The following is a 19,155-nucleotide window of genomic DNA, read 5'->3' on the forward strand; positions in this document are numbered from 1 at the left end:
GCTCTACGACGGGCTGGCAAAAGAATAGTAGTCTGTCAAACAGTAGCGACTCTGTATTTTTTAAAAACTTACTGTTTCAGCAAATAAAATCTTGAGTTCATGTGTATGTTGGGTTAATGAAATTCACATGTAAACATCGACTCTTCCGGCAGTCACAAGAAACGCAGCAGCCGCTTCCTCTGCAGCAGTCCAGCGATCCCTGCAGGGGTGAGTGTCAAACACGTAACACTAGATGGTGCCCTAGTTACTTTGAATAGACTTGTGAAAGCAGTAAATCACCAGGAAAAGGACATCGCAAGGGCTGCAACCCCTAAGTCAGTTCCCTTTAGCAGCGTAGTCATTCCATGAAGTTATACAGAGAAAAGGAAACATGTTTTATTCTATGAAGAGAATTAAATCACTCACACAGTGAGACTAAACCCAAAGTTAAATCCAAGAGAAATTATACAAACAATTACAAAATGCTGCCTCCTTTCTGAACGTCTTTGTCAAAAGGAAATATTATTCAGGGAGCATTCTTCAGTTGCAATGTAAGGAAACATGGAGCATTTCTACTTCTCTATGAACCAAACAGGCAGAATGACAACATCACTGACAGATTCAGGAACAAAACCAAGATTTTCACTGGAGGAAAAAGGAACATCAGTTTGAAGTATTTTTGAAAATGCTATTAAAAGGTACAGTCATGAATGATTTACAGTTTCAGAGTGGCTTTGATAAAGAAATATATATATGGATTTGTGGCAGAAATCTTAGGAAAGCAGAAGTTATTAAGTTAAAAGTTCTATGGCGCTTCAACTGGAATCAAATACTGAATGTAATGAAGGTCTTCTTCAACCTTTACTACCATTTTGCAGGAGCCCAAATGTGGAAAACCAGCTATAATGGCAATAAATGTAAAAAAAAAACTCTAATCTGATGTTAAAAAAATGAGCTCTGCCACTTTTCATATCATACGGGATGATGTGCTGCAGAAATGTTCACGACTGATCAAAAGCGTCCGCTGTGGATGGACGTCGGTCAGCCCAGGTATCTGATCACCAGGAACATGAAGAGGCAGGTCAACAGCATGCCTCCGATCATGATGAACTTGTCTTGGGTGGCTCGTCTTTCTATCAGTCTCATCACGGTGTTCGACAGCCCCAACATGTTGGCCACGTCCAGCATCTTCTTGTGGGTCCCCTGTGCAGAGCCGAGACAGCATTGAGTTAATCATCACCGTGTGGGATTAGGCTGTAACGGCCCTGAATGTTGTGGAAAATTCATCACATGGACACATTGTAATCATCTAAACTAATTTGTCTGATTTTGGGAGAGGTTTGCGTGCCGACATCCTCCTTGACGGGCCGCTCCGTCAGAAGTTTCTCACGGCTAGACAAGCGGGCTTAGAGTGCCGATCAACAGACACACCCTGATAAGAGGAGGCCTGGAGCTAAACCAGGAAGACCATCTCCTCCCTGGAAACGAGGACTCACCCGCTTCGCTGAGGACATGCACAATAAGACTATTGTGATCGACGTGGACACCTCCCTACTCGTTTTACAAGTGCAATTAATTCGTCAAAAATAGACACGACGCACAATTAACAAAGCTACAGATGAATTTGAGCGATAGCATTATTTTAGTTAGATATTGTGGATTACTTTGTCCACAATAACCGACGTCACGACAGCCTGACATCCATGAAAAAAGGCGACGGGCTTTTCCTCTGCATTTGGATATATGTTATTTCTAGGTCTTGTATTAAATCACGTGCACGCACCTTCAGTGTCGACCTTTGGTCCCTGATGCCGTTGAGGATGCTACTGCCGCTGCCCAGGAGGTCATCCATGCCTCTGTGTGCGTTGTGCAAGTTGGAGTTTAGCTGTAGGGTCTCATCTATGGGGATGGAGGTATCTGCATCCTATTGAACAAGAACACACTTTTTTGTTTTATTCCACATCATCCTGCCAGAGAGACTTATATTTTACACTTTGACTTACGTTGGTCGTGAAGGTACGGCTCATGAGTTCCTCCCTCTCTCGATCCTGGGCCTCCCTGGCGTAGCGTCGGTGTTGGAAGTTTTGCAGAGCTGTCCGAAGGTGTTGGACGTCATACTTGAGCTGGTCCACTCGCCTGAGGATGAGCAAAGAACACGGTAAAGCTGTTGCTTTCAACATCATTTATGGCAATGCATTGTTTGCAGCACATCTTGTAACTATGATTGTGGCTGATTTCCCCTCTAATCTGTTGTAAAGAGTCTCCCCTTCTCGTTAGTAGAGATATAGTGGGGTCTGAGTGAAGCTGAGATCAGAGGAGTGATGTGGGTCGGGGTGTACCGCGTCCCCTAAGGCCTGTTTACCCAGCTCACAAGTGAGTCTTTGCCCAATGCAGCAGGAATGCTGGTGATGACGGGGCTGCTGAGGAAATGTTTTCACAGAGCCACGTCGCCACAGGGCAGGACGGGGCTGCTCGTCTCATCTCCTACACCCTGCCCTCGCTTTAAAAGATACAGCTCACCACTGCCAGCTCTGGGGCTTTAGGGTCACCACCAATTGACTCGCTCCGAACTCACAATTTGGCATTCTGGCGGCGATTTGGCGGTTCCTTGCTGGCCAGGATCTCCAGGCGCTCTAAATGGTTGAAGATCTGGTCGATTCTAGCCTGCAGCTCGTTCTCTAACACTTGGATCATGACAAAGAGGGAAAGAAATGAGAGAATTAATAACAGGAAGGAAGACAAGGTGATGATGACATTAGGTTTTACTGCTTTTCCAACTTAATTTGCATTTTCAGGTTGCTGAGACTGTTTTTTTTTTCTCAGGGTGTCTTTTTATTAGTAAGCATCCTGCATCCTCCTCTGGGTTAAACGTAAGTTGATGTCATCATTTGGGAAGGGGATGAGGGTCGTCTACTGCCTGGCTCCCACCATTATCTAGAAGAAGCCCTCCCAGTTTCTGTCACTGCACCCAGCCCTGCTTCTTCCTGTCCTGGCACCAGCCTGGGACCCAGAACTGATTGAGCAGGCACCAACCACGGATAACAATCAACCAGAGGACAGACCCCCCTCCCCTCCCCCTTGTCTTTAGATCACAGAGGCAGCCATAACAAGGAGTCTGCGCTGAATAGAAATTCAATTAAAAGGAAAAATGGTCTCTTAGTGGTGCCTAGTTAAATCCATAACAACCCTCACATACAGAGCAGTTAGAAACACGACTCACAGTGAACTGATTGACGATCAGTCTTCTCCAGATCTCCCATATAAGACTGCACCTCCTGGATTTGCCTAAACAGGAGTGAAACATGACGTTAGTGGACGGGAATCAACTCGAGACACACAAATACAAACATTTACGAGCTTCAATGGTCGGCTGTGTGATTGTAAATGAGGATATTAGTGTGTAACAGTTAACTACGAATGAAGTTCGCCGGTAATTAGCTCGTTTAGCTAGCTGTTCGTTTCTCTCACACACAAATAAAACACACTGACTTGTTCGTCTGGTGGTAAAGCGTCTCCATCTTGTGTGATTTTGTCGAAGCTCCGTGTTCTCCCTCCTTAACGTCGCCTTATTTATTTACAACGCCGTTATTCCGACAGGTGGCTACGCTAGCTAGCTAGCCAGCTAACGCTAGTGCAGTGTACACGTCATCAGCAGAGCGTTTGTGTACGGAAATAGGAAAGCGGAAGTGCTGCCGGGGAGCGAGAGAGAGCGAGAGAGAGGGTGCGCGCGCACGGAGGGGAAATGAAGAGGGCTCACTCTGACTCGATTTTCGGACACTGACAATAAAATCGCAGATGTAGTTTTTTTTCGCTAGTTTCCTCATATTTTTGTGAGGTGAAATAAAAAGTTATTTTCCGTCGTCGATACCTTCTTTTGAAGACACAAGCGTGTTTTAAATTAACAATAATTGGCTTGTAAAAATGCTGAAGTAACACCACCTAGTGTCTCCTCGGTAGCAGACCAACCGGTAAGAAAATAAACCCCATCGTGCATTTTAACTTTAATATTTAATTTGGTTTTAAATCCTAAATGCTGTGATAGCCTACGTCACTAAGGTGATCCCAGGTGTGGTGGCTGAAAACACCAGCATTGTGGTCAACATATCCTTCATGTTTTTAAATCCAGGCTGCAGGCTGTATTTTCCATTATATTTGATATTCTTTTATGCGTAACACTGACAGGTGTGATGGCAGAGATCCTTTCCCTTAACCCAAGACAAACTCTGGGAGCATATAGCGTAATCTGTTGACATGTAGACATGTGACAGGAAAGACTCTGCCAAACATGTCCCGGGGCTAGCTTTTGTCAGCTCACCCTGATTCAGTCTAATGAGTCTATCCTCTCTCTTTTTTTCCACAGATAGGTGTCAGAATATTCCTGGCTGTCCATCCAGAGGCTTCCTTCTCGCCCCGCGGCTAGAGACAACCAAAAGTAATGATATCAAACTTTTTTTGGGAGATGATGTCTGCGGAAGGAGACGGGCTTTTGTTTGTGAAGCTGTGTGAAAGTGGCGTGATTGGATTTCTCAGGACAAGCCGGCGAAACATTTCACAATAGTTCCTCGGTGATCTAGTGGGAAGAAAATCATCGCCCCGGGGGGGGCTGCTGCTGCCTGGCACCTTCCACAAAACCACATCTCAATCACCTTTTTGCTGCAGCCTCTCCGTCACCTCACGACGAGGAACCCAGGAGCCGGCACCACCCAAAACCCCAAGCATCCTCTAACTCAATCAGAGCAGTGAGCCGCTGCAAGCTCCCGTTTTTGTCTGTATTTGTTTACCTCGTTCTGCAGAGCAGCGAGGAGTCGGCCCCCAGACTGTTTCTCTGCGGCTGCCTGATGGTACTTGAGTTGATGGTTCTATCTCCAGGCTAGACACTTCTCAACAGAGGTCCTTTTCACCCACCCCCACATGTCAGAAACCCTGAGGTCTGTTCATGCCACTTCTTGCTCTCGCTGTTCACCGTTTTTGGTTGTCATAACACAACCTCAGGGCAGCGGTTGGATGTGCACAGCCTTAACCTGTTGCAGGAGAAGTAAAAGGAAGGGAGAATTCCAAACAGTGCATGAGGCACATTTACCTCCCTCGCTCTCCCTCCCCCTCGCTCTCCCTCCCTCTGTCAAGGTCGCGGGGTTCTCTCTGTCTGTCCTTTATCTTTCAGCCCTGAGGAAGGGATGAGATGAGCTTACTGGTTTCCCTCCACACCTGAGCACCAACGGGCACAAATTTGGGAATCCAGACTCCAGGTGTGGAGCGCGATCACGCCGCCCCGACTGACCGGGAGATCACATGCAGTCAGACCTAGTTTGTCACGACCAAAGTTCAACGCGCGCGCACGCACACACACACACACACACACACACACACACACACACACACACACACACACACACACACACACACACACACACACACACACACACACACGGTGCAGGGTTTAAAAAGACTTCTGTCCAGGATTACCTCCACCTCCCATTTATGTAAAGTTAGATTTATTGCTATTTCCTCTTGAATTAGTAAGTACTTTCTTACTATAACAAAGTAAGAAAGTATTAAAATACTGCATTACAAATAAATCCTGCCGTACAAATACTACTTAAGTAAACGTAGTTTAGGTATGAAAGAAAGTTCTCCTCATGCAAAATGGTGCCATTCAAAGTGTTTATTATTAATCATATAGGCTTATCATGAATATAACATAAGCAGGATTTTAATATCGTCAAGGAAAGCTTGATTTATAAAGGTTTGGTGAGTTTAATTTCTAATATATAATTGAAAATTCTTTCACATATTTACAGATAAAATCTTGATCTGAAAGTAGCTGTGGCCCGTATCCCGTCATCGTCTAGCTTCATGTGTCTTTGAATGCGGACCTGGATCCAGATGCAGGAATGTTTTTAGGGATTCTCTGAAAAGTGTCAGACATTCTGGGGACGGAGCAGCCTCGGTGGCCGCCTCGCTGGAATCGCCAGGGAATGCTATTTCCTGGTGAAAGTCTTCGCTCCTTCGGGGGCCTCGAGCTGGAACCAAACCGAATTTAGCGCTGGCTCAGCCTCCCCGTCCTGGTGAGACAACGCGGCAGCACAGTCGTTGTCTGGATTGAGGAAGAAAAGCACTCTGTGTACTCTCTACCTCCCCCCCCCCCTCCCTCCAATAACACTGTGTTGTTCATCAAGAGAAAATGATACGTTATTGAATCACTTCTACATAACACAGTTTAATGATGTTTTCCCGGCAATATAATACGCCATAACTCTCCAGTGATTACCCAAGACAGACGGAGTGAAGAAGCCAATTATGAGGAGCAGAATCGCCTTGGGTCAACAGTTTTTGGATACCAGTCATTTTTCGAAGGCACACTGATCTTCTCTCTGCCCCCGAGGGAGATGATCCACTCGTCTTTGAAGCCGTGATGAGACGCTGAATGAAAGCAAATGAGGGCCTGTCAGAGATGACAGCAGAAACTCACAAGCTCCCAGTGTCTCCGTGGGTTCTGATGGGAAGGGGGTCTGCTCCTCCCCCCCAGGATCTGGATCTACCAGAGTGAGAAGGTGATAGGCAGTTGGTGTGTTAGTGTCTGACCCTCTGGATGAAGTGATGTCACAAAGTCAAGCAAAACCACCGAGCTCACATGCACGGGGGCGGCTGCGGCTCAACGCTCGGAGCGGTTTGTCGTTTTCCCAGAAGGCTTGTGGTTCGATCTCCGGCTCCCGTCGTCTGCATGTCCAAGTGTGCCTGAGCGAGTCGCTGAACTCCAAGCAGATCCCCGAGGGCTTTACAGCAGCCGCTGCAACTAAAATGCTTAGGCTGGATCATATTTCACACATGTATGACAAGTGTCATAAAGTTTTATATATATTTATATTTACAAAACAGCCACAAAAATGCAAAACGATAGGATACCAAACAATCCTAAAGACATGCAAAACAGCTGTGAAGAGATGCAAAACAACACAAAACATGCAAAATGCCAACAAAGAGACAAAAAAACTCCCATGAAGGGATGCAAAATGACCAAAAAGAGATGCTTAACAACCATAAAGCCATAACAAGATGCAAAACAACCCTCAAATATACAACATGTCTACAAAGAGAAGCAAAGCAACCACGAGGAGATGCCAAATGACCAAAAATAGATGCAAAACAACCTAAAAAAATGCAACATGTCTACAAAGAGAAGGAGACCAAGAGGAGATGCCAAATAACCAAAAATAGATGCAAACCAACCTAAAAAAATGCAAAATGCCATCAAAGAGATAAAAAACGACCATAAAGGGATGCAAAATGATGTAAAAGCACACAAAACAGCATGCAAAACGACCCCCAAAGATGCAAAATGTCTATAAAGAGAGGCAAAACAACCACGAGGAGATGCAAAAAGACCAGAAAGAGATGTAAAACAATCACAGGGATTCAAAACAACAAACTGCTGTATTGTTTTAATTTTTTTTTATTGCCGTTTTAATTTAGTGGAGAAAGTCTTTCCCAATGAGAGAAGGTGATCAGCATTCTTGTTCTTCCTCCCAGCTTTATTTAGTCTGACCTCAAAGAGCGTAGAGTGATCATACAGCTGTGTTACACACACACACACAGACACACACACACACACACACACACACACACACACACCACCTGTGACACGCAGACCTCCGAGGATGAGAGATGGCGGTCGGATGACACAAACAGCAGCGTGGCACGGAGCGCTCTCTGGGCTTCCCCCGCCCGACGGCTTCCTCCCCACATCTCAACACATAATACATGTGTGTGTCCCAATCTCTTACATCCAGCGATCATTTTCATAAGTTACTAAAGTGAAAATCATTGCATAGCTGCAGATATTCCAAGTATTCACAGATTACATTCCAGACTAACTTTCTGGAGATGTTGCTGGTTGAGAGAACACAAAGCTCTTCCCTTTTTATCTGTGTCGGGTATTGTTGATCTGGGAAAGTTTGTTTCGGTTGTAATGGAGGTCAGCGTGTGTGTGTGTGTGTGAGTGTGTGTGTGTGTGTGTGTGTGTGTGTGTGTGTGTGTGTGTGTGTGTGTGTGTGTGTGTGTGTGTGTGAGTGTGTGTGTGTGTGAGTGTGTGTGTGTGAGTGTGTGTGTGTGTGAGTGTGTGTGTGTGTGTGTGTGTGTGTGTGTGTGAGCTGCTGAGAGAAAGGCAGAGGAGTACCATATTGAGCACTGGGAGTCAGTTATGAAGGTGCATGAGGTCTTATCGTGTGCTATCGCAGAGGTCGAATGTAAACCCTGCTGTTTGCGCTGCAGGTGTTTCCTTGGAGAAGCATGGGAACCTCCTCCCCCAGGAGATTCCCAGTGGGGGGGCGATGTAGTGGTCAAGAGAATACGACACTGTGTGAGATCAATTCCTCCTTTAAGAAGAACCTCCAGTTCTGCGTTTTCAACGTCGCCGACTTGCTTTTTGTAGCAACACAAGTGACACGAGGGGGCGGAGCTAAGTTCAACCCGACGCTGGCGCGCTGCGTTATCGTCTATTTGACTCCAACGGGAGCGTAATGTACTAAATGAACATCGTGCTTTATTGAAGAAGACTTGAAACTAGAGATTGAGATCATAAAATCATGTTTATAATGTTTACTGAGATGATAAATCAAGTGAGAAGTAGCATCATTTTCTCATAATCAGACTTCTTTTTGCAACCAGAGGAGTCTCCCCCTTGTGGTCGTTTCAAGGAATGCAAGTTTAGCACTTCCGGATTGACTTCATTTTTCAGACCTGGATGTTGCCGTCTGAAAACTATTTTTGTGAACAAGAAAATTTAGTTTATTATATGTTTTTTGATTAATTTCATCATCCATAAACTCAGTCTACAGCCAGTTTAGCGACTCTGTGAGGCTACATGACGCCACTAAGACGCTTTAAGCTGAATGCTAACATGCTAACACTGATGTTTAGCAGGTGCAACAGCTAATTGGCTGCTTCGGCTGCGACTGATGGGAATGTCCTCGCAGGTATTTTGGTCATAAACCAGTGTTAAAGTATAGTCTTCAGTACAGTCGGCTGCCGTCACATCTGGTAGTTTGCTGATGATTCAGTCATAGTGAGTCTGCCAGACAGAGAGGACATTCCAAACAGACCTTTTCTGGAGTGTTTGGTGTCGTGAATCATTTCCTGAATGTGTCAAAGACGAAGACACGTGCATTGATTGTATACATTCTCACACCTCTTCTGACAGTGAAGTCAGAATATGGAAATAGTGGAGTATTTAGCAACTATACCAGACAATAAACTGACAAAAACCCAGATGGTTTCAGGACCCGGATGACAAGGTTTTATTGAGTCTGTGCTCACTTTCTCTTTTATCTTCCGCTATCAATCTCTCAAGGTCAAACACAAAAATGTGCTGAAAACGTGGTTTAATGTCTGCAGCCGAATAACCGGCTCCAGAAACTCGTTTTATTAGAAAGCAGAATCCGTTCCCGTCCTTCACACCAACACCTTCTGTTTCTACGAACCCTCCTCCGACTTCCAGCAGCTTTAAACTCTCAAGATTTCAGATTTATGGTCGTTGTGCAACACGAGGATCAGTTTAGTGCATTTCCCTTCTAAAACATAAATAATTAACTTTGATTTTTCTATCTTTTTTTTATATTTAAGTATTTATTGATTGAATTGACTTCATATTTTGACTTGATGATGAGGAACACTCACCAAAGTCAGTAGGATTCATCATCTGGAAGCGACATTCCCAGAAATAAATACTGTATTATTACTTTACTTTTATTGTAATTTGAACCTCATGTACCTCAAAAAGACTTAAAAATATGCTGATGAATCATGTTTTTTTTTGTCTACATTTTAGCATTAAATGATAAACCATGTATCCTATAATAAAGCTGTATTCTGCTCCCATGTCTTCTTTTCTCCGTCCTCAGGCAGGAAACAAATCCATCCTTTCAAACCTGCTGCTGATTGACCATCACACACACGTAAACACACCTTCTTCTGCACCCGGGCGTCTCATCCCCGTTTAGTGAGGAGGAGGAGGGCCACCATCCCAGTCCAGACTCTGCGTTCGGCCCCCCCATCGAGGTATGCACTCAGCCTTGTCGTGGCTCTAGGCGGTGCGTGTTCTTGTTGTGGGTTGAGCAATTGCATTAGTCATTTCACATTCCAAATTCCTACCCCATGCCGTATTCACAACCGTCTCTCCCTCGTGCGTACGCGCCTTTTCCCCCCTCGCTTTTTCTCGCACCGAATCCACGACCCTCCTCATCCTCTTCATCGTTTAGTTCTCCCCTCTGTGACACGTGAGGGTTTTTTTTTTTCAGGATTAAGCCGGAGCAACTGATGCTATCTGAGCTCCTTCAGAGGCGGAAGTCTAGTAGGGTTTAGATGTTTGACCCGAGGCTCAGAGGTTCCGATTACAGGAACGGGATTTCGCTTTGTGTCCTTGAGCAAAGTATCGACCGAGCCTTCCACGCTCCAGTTAACATCTACTGTTCTTACACAAATGAGTGATGTATAAACCCCCGGAAGCTATGGATGTTGCTTTGGATAACATCTTTTTTTTTTTCTTTTTTTTTGCCAAAGCAAATATTAAAAAAAATAAAAAAAACGTCTTGGCCTCCATGTGCCAATTCATCTTCATCCATCAGAGCCACGATGCAGCGCTGCAGGTAACCTCTACCTGAACCAGGCCATGCAGACACAGGAGATAGTGTTACCGCCAGCGTACATTGTCTCCGTCATTCAGAGTCTCGGGGTGACGGAGAGAAGCTCCAGCAGCTCCCAGCATGCAGCGGGCCGGCCGCCCGCACGGGGAGAACCTCACAACAAACACACGCTCGCATAGCGCTCTCCACTGAAGTGACCACAGGTGTGCACTCGGCAAGCCAAACACATATGCAAAACCCCCTTTTCTGCCCTCACCTGTCTGTCCTGTCAGGACTGTCTCACACACACACACACACACACACACACACACACACACACACATATTGCACCCCTGCTCCGTCCAACCCCCCCCTCCCGCTCAGAGCAGCCACCCTCGGGGCTTGTGCGTGCGAATCTGGCTGTGGACTCAGCAGCCCGCCGCTGCACCCCCTCCACTCAGGCTAGTGAGGGAAATGAAGGCTTTAGGAGTTCATTATAAAACAACAACAGCAGCAGCAGGGGATCGGCCTCCTGGGGCCACGAACGATCCCTTCTCATCCCTCCATCCTCATCTTTTTCCTTTATGTCCCTCAATATCTCAACTCCCTGGTCCGTCCTGCCCATTTCTCTCTCTTTTTTCTTTTTTTTAAATACAGCATTCATGTTGAATGAAGTTAAATATTGAACGGCAATATTATAATATGACGAGTTAATATAGTGAGACAGTAGCCGCGGCGTGTGAACTTGTTTGACCCGCCGGCTGACGCATTTATGTATCACTCAACTGAAGGTTTCAGCTTTTATTGTCTAAGAGGGGAAATTAATATTGAAGGAAAGGATACAAGTAGTTTATATTGGTAATATAATATTGTTATTAGATAAACACAAAGGTATTGTTTCTGTTCAGTGAAAACTAGTATCTAAACATGACAAATAGACTTTTTTCAGCTTTGTGACGATGTCGTTTTCAGGCTTTTGATTTCAGTTTAATAAACTTAAATAGTTTATTTAACTTCGCAACTATGAGATTTGCTTCAACCTCATAAAATAACACCTTTCTATTTGATTAAATAAAAATCATCAAATTTGAAGATGCATGATTTAAGTTAAAGTTACGTTCTTTTTTTCTTCTTTCTTTAGTTGCAATGATCACATTTTAGTAAACTAAAAAAGTAGCTGAAATTTAAGGAAATCTTGTTTTTCTGTATTTATTTTTTAGGTCCTTTTCTGTTGAAAATCAAATAATAAATGACATTTCTTTTAAAGTAACTTCCAAAGGATTTTTATCTCTACATAATTGACGATGTTTGATTTAGAGCTGGAAAGATTGATGGTCCTCTCTTTTACACGAGGAAATCCTTTTCACCTTCCTTATTAACCCGCGGTCATGTGGCAACAATCGAGTGACATTTGACTCAAAGGTTCATCAAGTTTTCTTCTTTACATAAAACGGCAGATTTTTGCCCCCGAGGGATGCAGAGACATAATTTACAACAATAATTTACTGAGCGTCCATTAAAGAGATGTGAGGAAAAGAAACATTTAAGAATTGTCCTTTAATTCACTGCCATACTTGGGGGTCTTTGGTTGATGTTGTAATAAGGAATAATAATGTGTAATCATAGTAATTAGAGAGCAAACATCAAAAGCACCAGAGCAAACATGATAAATACCCCGTACAATAGCCCTCTGTGTGCTGGAGCTTCACTGCAAACCAGCGAAGGTTATGATTCACGGATAATAACTCTGACGGTGAACCGGGGGTCAAACGCTCGGCAGCACAGCATTCTTCTGAGTCATCATCTTTGTCATCGGCGTCATTACGATTGTCATCGTGGTCGCCGTGCCGACTGGAGGCACAACACCTGTATCCCCCCCCCCCCTCCTTTTCTACCGACGCAGCGAGACCGCAGTCCTTTCAGATGAAAAGGAGGGGGACGGCGGTATCGGCAGGAAGTGGGTTTCTTCAGGCAGGTGTATTGCTGTGTGTGTGTGTGTGTGTGTGTGTGTGTGTGTGTGTGTGTGTGTGTGTGTGTGTGTGTGTGTGTGTGTGTGTGTGTTGAGACACAGCAAACACACTGCTCTTACAAATGCATGTCCATTTATTTGTTTAAATACGAATGTAATGCAACAAGATTTTAAAAACAAACATTTGAAATCTGGGGATATGCATGACCAAATTCAAAAGAGCTGTACAAATCTAAAAAAAAAAAAAAAAAAAGACAGGACATAACTCTGCATAGCTCATAAATCTTTACTGATATTTGCCAAAAAAAAAAAAAGATGAAGTGAGGTAGAAAAATTACGATTCCACATTGTCAAAAACGCCTGCAGCCGTTGACATGAGTTATATTCATATCATATATACAGTTCAGAATCACTCAAACAAAACCGGCCAATAAAATAAACGCTTTCTTTTGACGTGCACTTTTGAACCGGCACACATGGAGACATGAGGGTCGCCTCGGTTACGAGGATAAGTGAGGAAACATGGGGGTTTGGGGGGGGGGGTCTTTGATTAGCAATTTGGGTAAATAAGGAGAATGATTAGCCCACTTCAAAGGCATCCAGAGTTGAAAAGGCGGGGGCAATTTTAAACTTTAAAGCACGGCGTGTTTCTATAAATAGAAGAAATACAAGAGGAGGGCTGGTATGTTCAGAAAATCAGCGTTTATCATTCTTTTGTTTGTTTTCAAAGACAGTGTTGTGTGCCCCCCCCCCCCCCCCCCCCCACCCTTTGTTGTGTGAGCTCACATCAGGCTACATTTCCATAGACATTTCCATAAGAGCAACTGAAACCCGGCCGCGTCTTTACACAATAACCCTGTTAATGTTTGTTACAATGTTCATCATCCTCATCCCTCCGACGCGTACAGTGATTCTGTTCAAACACATACGTTAGAGCTATTACATTTCTTAGGATTAATTATAAACTTTGCATCATATGTAGCAAGAGCAACTTACAGTAAGTGCTTTTTAAATCAGACATTTCCTCTTCAGCAGAGACACGACAGACAGGTGGATTCCTTTAAGGCCTTTTTTTTCTTTTCTTTTTTTCTTTTTTTAACGAGAAGGTTAACCATAAAGCAGCAGTACGACAGACACAATGATTGATACAATAAATAGTCAAGTGGATGGGGCCAACGCCATTGCAACGCAACAAAAGTCACCGTCAGAGCTCCCCCCCCCCTTGCAGACGTCGTACTGGTCCGGTCCAGTCCAGTACCTGTTTTAAGAGCTCGGTTCCCCCCTGACCCCAGAGGAGTGGGGTTTCAGTGCATCCAGCGAGAGTTAAAAGCAAGTTTGAGAACATCTGGGATGATTAGCAGAAATAACCAGCGATATTAGAACGTTACAAGTGTGTATTCCTCCCCAAATAATATGCAGGGTCACTGATTGTCTGTTTCTGTTCTTTTGCACTTCTTCTCTGTTGGACGTGTGTTATGCGTTCTTGCAGGTGTACACCTCCTCCTCCCTCACGCACGTCTGACACTCCACGTGGCAGCACCAGCGCACCTGGCAGTGGCAGGACAGGCTGGTGAGGCGCATGGCCGTGTTGTAGCCCCGGCCGCAGCACAGGCTCTGGCAGCTGGTGTCTTTGGCGCACGACCGGCCGCCCGTGCCGGGGGAGTAACGCGACGGCCTGCAGAAGCTGGGGGAGTCCTCCAGGTAGACCAGGTCGGTGGTGCGGAGGCTCTGGCCGTGGCGCCGGGGCCCCGCCAGCTCCGTCTCGCCGGTGGCCGCGTTGGTGACGCTCAGCACCCGCACCGCCGTGTCGTAGCGGTACTTCAGCAGCCGGCCCGTGTCGTGGAAGGGAGACAGCTGCTTCCAGCAGGTCCGGATGGCGCAGGAGCCGGAGACGCCGTGACACTTGCAGGTTGTTTTCAGGCCGCTCTTCACTGCCTGAGATGGGAGGGGAGGAGGAGAGGAAGAAAAAAAGGGGCAGAGGTGTCAGCTTTTTTCCTGTTTGATTAACTACCTGGCCTCTTATCTGGGAGATCTATCTGGACGGGGTGAGACAGTTTCCTGCAGGGTGGGAAGGGGGTCAAGGGTGGTGGTCTGCGGAGCGGATAGTGTGCCTTCAGCCCAACTCAAGAAATTTTGACATAATGGATTGAGGAGGGAGGGGGGGGGCTGTTCAGAATGTCGTATTTCATTTACCTCACATTTCTCACTTGGACAGCTCTTGCAATTTTTTCTCTCCCCCCAATGTGTTGAAACTAGCTCTGTCTGCTTCTCTCCTGTCTCTTCCCCCCGAAGCCCGAGGCACAGGTGACAAACTGGTGCAGACAGTGGAATCTCTCCACCCTGTTCTTTGTACATGCCTGCTCATGGAAAACATTGATAAGAATTTCTGCGCGAGAAGTGCCAAAAAAAATGCAGCATGTGGCTTTTTTTTGTTTTGTTTTGTTTTTTTTGATTTGGGTTAATAGTTCACCCGACGGCTCGATGGTCAGCGATGAGAGCGCCATCACTCAGCCTGAGAGCGGCTGTCTCGGCGGGGGCCAGAGACAGGTCACACGGAGAGGGAGCCAGAGGGAACTTCTGGGGTTGAAAAGTGCTGCTTAGTCCCTCCCTTTGCAGGTATGAACCCCTCGGGGGGCTTCACAGCACCATTACTGGGAGACCACTTCAGGTTTTTTTGTTCACGCGGCCTCCGTGGTCTCTCCTCACATAAAGTGAGGAAAACATTTAAAGGCAGTAAAGATGAGATAAGACGGTTCCTGTTTTCTTTTCTGTTTCGTCTCCAGCGGCTCGACGTAGGTGTGAGCCGTCGGACCCCGAGGCCTGCCACTTCAGAGCCACACACACCGATACTTATGAACATTAGCTGGATTTATGAAGAGCACAGCCATCCAGTAAGTGGAAAAAAATGCTTGCTCGTATATTAAAAAGGAGGTTATAATCGTTCTCTCCGACATGAGACCCTTTAATTTTCTGTAAGGCCCGCACAGCAAGCTTTATCATGTCTGAGAACACCTGGCTCCCACAGATCCCACAGCCATCTCGTCTCCGCCGCTTTATCCGCCAAGGCCAACGACGAGCGAGGGGGGCGTTTGTCTGGCAGTTCTGTGATTTCATCCCAGCTAATGGATCAGAGTGACTCAGGTGGAGGTGACGTTTGTGATGCTTTGGGCTCCGAGAAGCAACATTTCTGCTCCTTCTCACTCGTTCACACTCACCCGAATTCCCACGTTGATGTTATGGGGGGCGACTTGGGCCCTCAGGTCCTTGCTGGCCTTCTTCTGGCCGAGGAACTTCTTGAGGAACTTGGTGCTGTATTTCAGGTTGTCGCCGCAGACCCCCCACTGCCACGCTTCTCGATGCTGGATGCCGGGGGAGTCGTCGCACGTGCACCTCTCCATTCGGCCGGAGCTGCACGCTTTGGCGAGCGCATGGGTGAGCGCCGCCGAGGACACGGCCAGCAGGAAGGCCGTCTCCTTGAATGCTGGGATGGATGTAAAAAAAAAACATTAAAAAATCTGTTTTTTGTGCAGGACAGATTCACACAGCTATTAAAAAGCGATCAGATATTAAGTGCAACATATGCTGAAGGCATGAATTCATAGTTTACAATCATCAAATATCTTTTGTGCCACAGCGTGAGCCTTTAAGCCTCTCTGCTTACAAAGAGCTCACTACGTTGTCATGGTTTACTACAACCTCAACATTATTCTGCAAGTTTTCTTGTGTCATAATTCCCCCTCTCGACCTTTTCCTTTTGGTTACGCACTGTTATTTGCTTCACCCAGAGCCGTCGCCAGGGTATATTTTGATCCAATTAATTATTATTTTGACTAGGAAGGATTTTCCCAGCTGAAAGTGGGTAATCGTGCCACCCTTTTCCTCTGGGAATGGGCGCTTTCCTGAGATAAAAATAACCACAGGGCTCGAGCACACTCCACCGCACCGCATTTCTTGGCGTCCTACTCCCTCATTACCTCCGTGCTGACCTGTTCATGTTCTCCCACACACTGATATCCATATGCATAAAGCATTTTCTGTGCACGGCGGACCTGCAGGGGACTTGAGCTATATTCAATATGGTGATTTAGTATGGGCATATCTTTTTTTGGTCAAGTGCTGCTAATCAATGGTTGTGTCAAGTCATGGAAAAAAAACTTTTTTCTCAGGGAGTTGCATCAAGTCAAGGGACCGTGCAGAACATCTTACGTAACACAGAATAAAAGGGAAGCTTTGGTTGGACAGTTGCGTGAGAATGACTTTAAATAACATAGTCGCTTTTGTCAGGTCTGTAATTAATAAGACGTTATATTCTAGTAATCTCTCCAGATGCAGCTGAAAGCAGTGAGGCAGGAAGGAAACCGTAGACGGTGTTTCATCTTCCCTAAAGTTTGTAATCATGAAGCAGCAACAACCAATAAGAACAACAGAGTCTCAACAAGTATTTTCTTTCATAATCTTATATATTAACTGATATTACTTTGATTCTTTTCTGTGATAATTGATGTGATCTTAAATGAAAATGTTCCTTATGAGTCACAACATAATAATAATAATAATAATAATAATAATAATGAGATATACAATATGAACACGTTAGTTCTTCTATCATTTCTTGGTTTCCAGATGTTTTGCAGCCAGATGTGCTGCTCAGAGGACGCATGTAAAACTCACCGCATGTCATCTAACTTGAGTGATGGAGACAGAAAACGAGCACTATGCGTGGCCGGATGGTTCGCGGGTTCGAGACCAGCCGACTAAATGCTTGAAAGCCCGTTGAAGTGTGCAGTCTCACCTCTCTTCAGGAGGCTTCCTCGGCCGTCCAGGCTGCAGTTCCAGCGCTCGTTCCTGAACTGATAGCGACACTCGAGGAGACTGAGGCGCACCGACTCCCGCAGCGTCTCGGCCAGACCGGGCTCCCTGCGACACAGCCTCTTCTGCCGCCGGGTCAGCGTCATCTGCTCGCACTGCTTCAGGTGGGCCTTCCCGGTCGGGGGTTCATTGGAAAACGGGCCCGGTAAAAACACCAAGGGTTCCCGACCCGTCAGCCTGGGAAAGAAAGAACACATTAAATGTAAATTACTGCGTTTGTAAGCGAGCCTTTAAAATATTTCAATATTTATTCCGTCACTGCTTTAATTATTAGATCTAATGGAACACGTGACTTTGTTTTGCAGCGTTTACTCAGACTTCCCACTTAAAATATATATATTATAAAAGCATTTTAGATTTCCTTGTTGATGATAAAACAGTAGAAATCCGAAATGCGCGCTTATTTTAAAAAATCCAGGAAAAACGCGTAAAAATTAGCCACATAACTCGGATGCATTTGGTTGAGACGCATCTTAAATTGCCACCTGTGGTAAATATGGTTTATTGCAACAGATAAACACGACAGTTTTCTGTATCGGTTTCGCACAACGCAATGACAATTTACCAGTTTGTGCGTAATTACGCGTGCGTAATTTGGCTGAAGCCTGCAATGGTCGTTGTTTTGATCTCCTCTAAGGGTTAAAACAACAAAGGCAAGTGAATTAAGGTGATGGGCAGAAGTTGGAGGAGAAAAAAAAGGAAATCGGCTAACCCAAAATAAGCTGCAGAGTGCGAGAGAAGGATGCAGAGCGCGGCGAGTCGCAATAGGCAGGCGGTCCGTGGGAGCCTGGAGCGCATGGTGCCGGGTTGGCGCTGCTCTTCATCTCGCTGATTCTTCAACGGAGAAAGTCTGTGCCGTCTGGTCGGCGCACCTCTTTAAACGGCTCCACATACACACAGACGTTCAATCCGGCGCGCCGGGCCCAGTGGTCCGCTGGGAGGCAGGGCCCTTTGGAGGAGGAGGGGGGTGTGGGAGCATCATCTTGCTGCACCCTCATTGGATTCCCTCGATATTGTTACTGTATGTTCCCTCCCACCGGAACGCCACCCAGGTGGACGGAGCTGCGAAATGAGCGGGTTTTACCTGCTGTGATAAGACACCTGGAGGACCCATCACCAGGATGTTCACGTCTCCAGACCCTCCTGGTTACGCACTGGGATCAAAACCTCAAATCGCTCCAGCAGGACCCAAGTTAAACCCACAAGGGCAGCAGCCTGAAGTGTCCTTAATCATAGAGAAAGCAAAAAGAGAGAGAGAAAAAATCCCCAGTTTAGACATATAAGTTATTACATTATAATCATTACAATTAGACAGCAAAGTCCACCAAACAAATGAAAGCACTGCATTGAAGAGAACCGTATGGACGAGGAGTGAGTGACCCACGAGTCCTGAGATTAGAGGACACAAACATGCAGTGTGTTATTAGAGGACCTGCAGCCTGCTCTCCCAGCAGAGCTACACACACTCTGCACGTTCACATTTCACTGGTCCTTCAGAGGGAAACAGCCATGGATGGAGCCCCATCTAGTGGAGTTCATGTAGGAACTCAATCTGATTGATTTCATGGAGTTAAAGTGAGACCAAAGCAGATAGATTGAATAATCATTTGGTCGATAATATGTAAGACATTATTGTATAATATCAGAAAATCAGCAAATCCTTACAACTGTGGCATTGGAACCAGACAGTATTTCCATTGCAAGTATTTGTACATTGTTACT

General features: G+C 45.6%; 3 protein-coding genes across 3 annotated transcripts in view; 1 reads left to right on the forward strand and 2 right to left on the reverse strand.

The window, feature by feature from the left end:
- Positions 1–19,155, forward strand: part of arf2a (ARF GTPase 2a) — an 87,144-nt gene that overhangs the window by 61,717 nt on the left and 6,272 nt on the right. The gene's annotated exons all lie outside the window — the stretch shown is intronic.
- On the reverse strand, positions 360–3,636 carry gosr2 (golgi SNAP receptor complex member 2). Its single transcript, XM_084036346.1, has 6 exons — positions 3,469–3,636; positions 3,200–3,264; positions 2,555–2,663; positions 1,983–2,115; positions 1,763–1,903; positions 360–1,182 (listed from the first exon to the last, which is right to left on the reverse strand). Exons 1-6 carry the CDS (start codon positions 3,495–3,497, stop codon positions 1,021–1,023), a joined length of 639 nt encoding a protein of 212 aa, XP_083892472.1. The 5' UTR covers positions 3,498–3,636; the 3' UTR covers positions 360–1,020.
- Positions 13,313–18,370, reverse strand: wnt9b (wingless-type MMTV integration site family, member 9B). Its single transcript, XM_084036341.1, has 4 exons — positions 18,146–18,370; positions 17,357–17,610; positions 15,780–16,045; positions 13,313–14,499 (listed from the first exon to the last, which is right to left on the reverse strand). Exons 1-4 carry the CDS (start codon positions 18,229–18,231, stop codon positions 14,038–14,040), a joined length of 1,068 nt encoding a protein of 355 aa, XP_083892467.1. The 5' UTR covers positions 18,232–18,370; the 3' UTR covers positions 13,313–14,037.

The sequence above is a fragment of the Eutrigla gurnardus genome, assembly GCF_963514095.1.
Source record: "Eutrigla gurnardus genome assembly, chromosome: 20".
Classification (NCBI taxonomy): domain Eukaryota; kingdom Metazoa; phylum Chordata; class Actinopteri; order Perciformes; family Triglidae; genus Eutrigla; species Eutrigla gurnardus.

Coding starts and splice junctions, on each gene's coding strand:
- wnt9b (XM_084036341.1), bottom strand. CDS start 18,231: ATGCGCTCCAGGCTCCCACGGACCGCCTGCCTATTGCGACTCGCCGCG. Junction 17,611..18,145: donor CACTCTGCAGCTTATTTTGG/GTTAGCCGATTT, acceptor TTTCTTTCCCAG/GCTGACGGGTCGGGAACCCT. Junction 16,046..17,356: donor AGGAAGCCTCCTGAAGAGAG/GTGAGACTGCAC, acceptor CATCCATCCCAG/CATTCAAGGAGACGGCCTTC.
- gosr2 (XM_084036346.1), bottom strand. CDS start 3,497: ATGGAGACGCTTTACCACCAGACGAACAA. Junction 3,265..3,468: donor CTTTACCACCAGACGAACAA/GTCAGTGTGTTT, acceptor ACTCCTGTTTAG/GCAAATCCAGGAGGTGCAGT. Junction 2,664..3,199: donor TGATCGTCAATCAGTTCACT/GTGAGTCGTGTT, acceptor TCATGATCCAAG/TGTTAGAGAACGAGCTGCAG.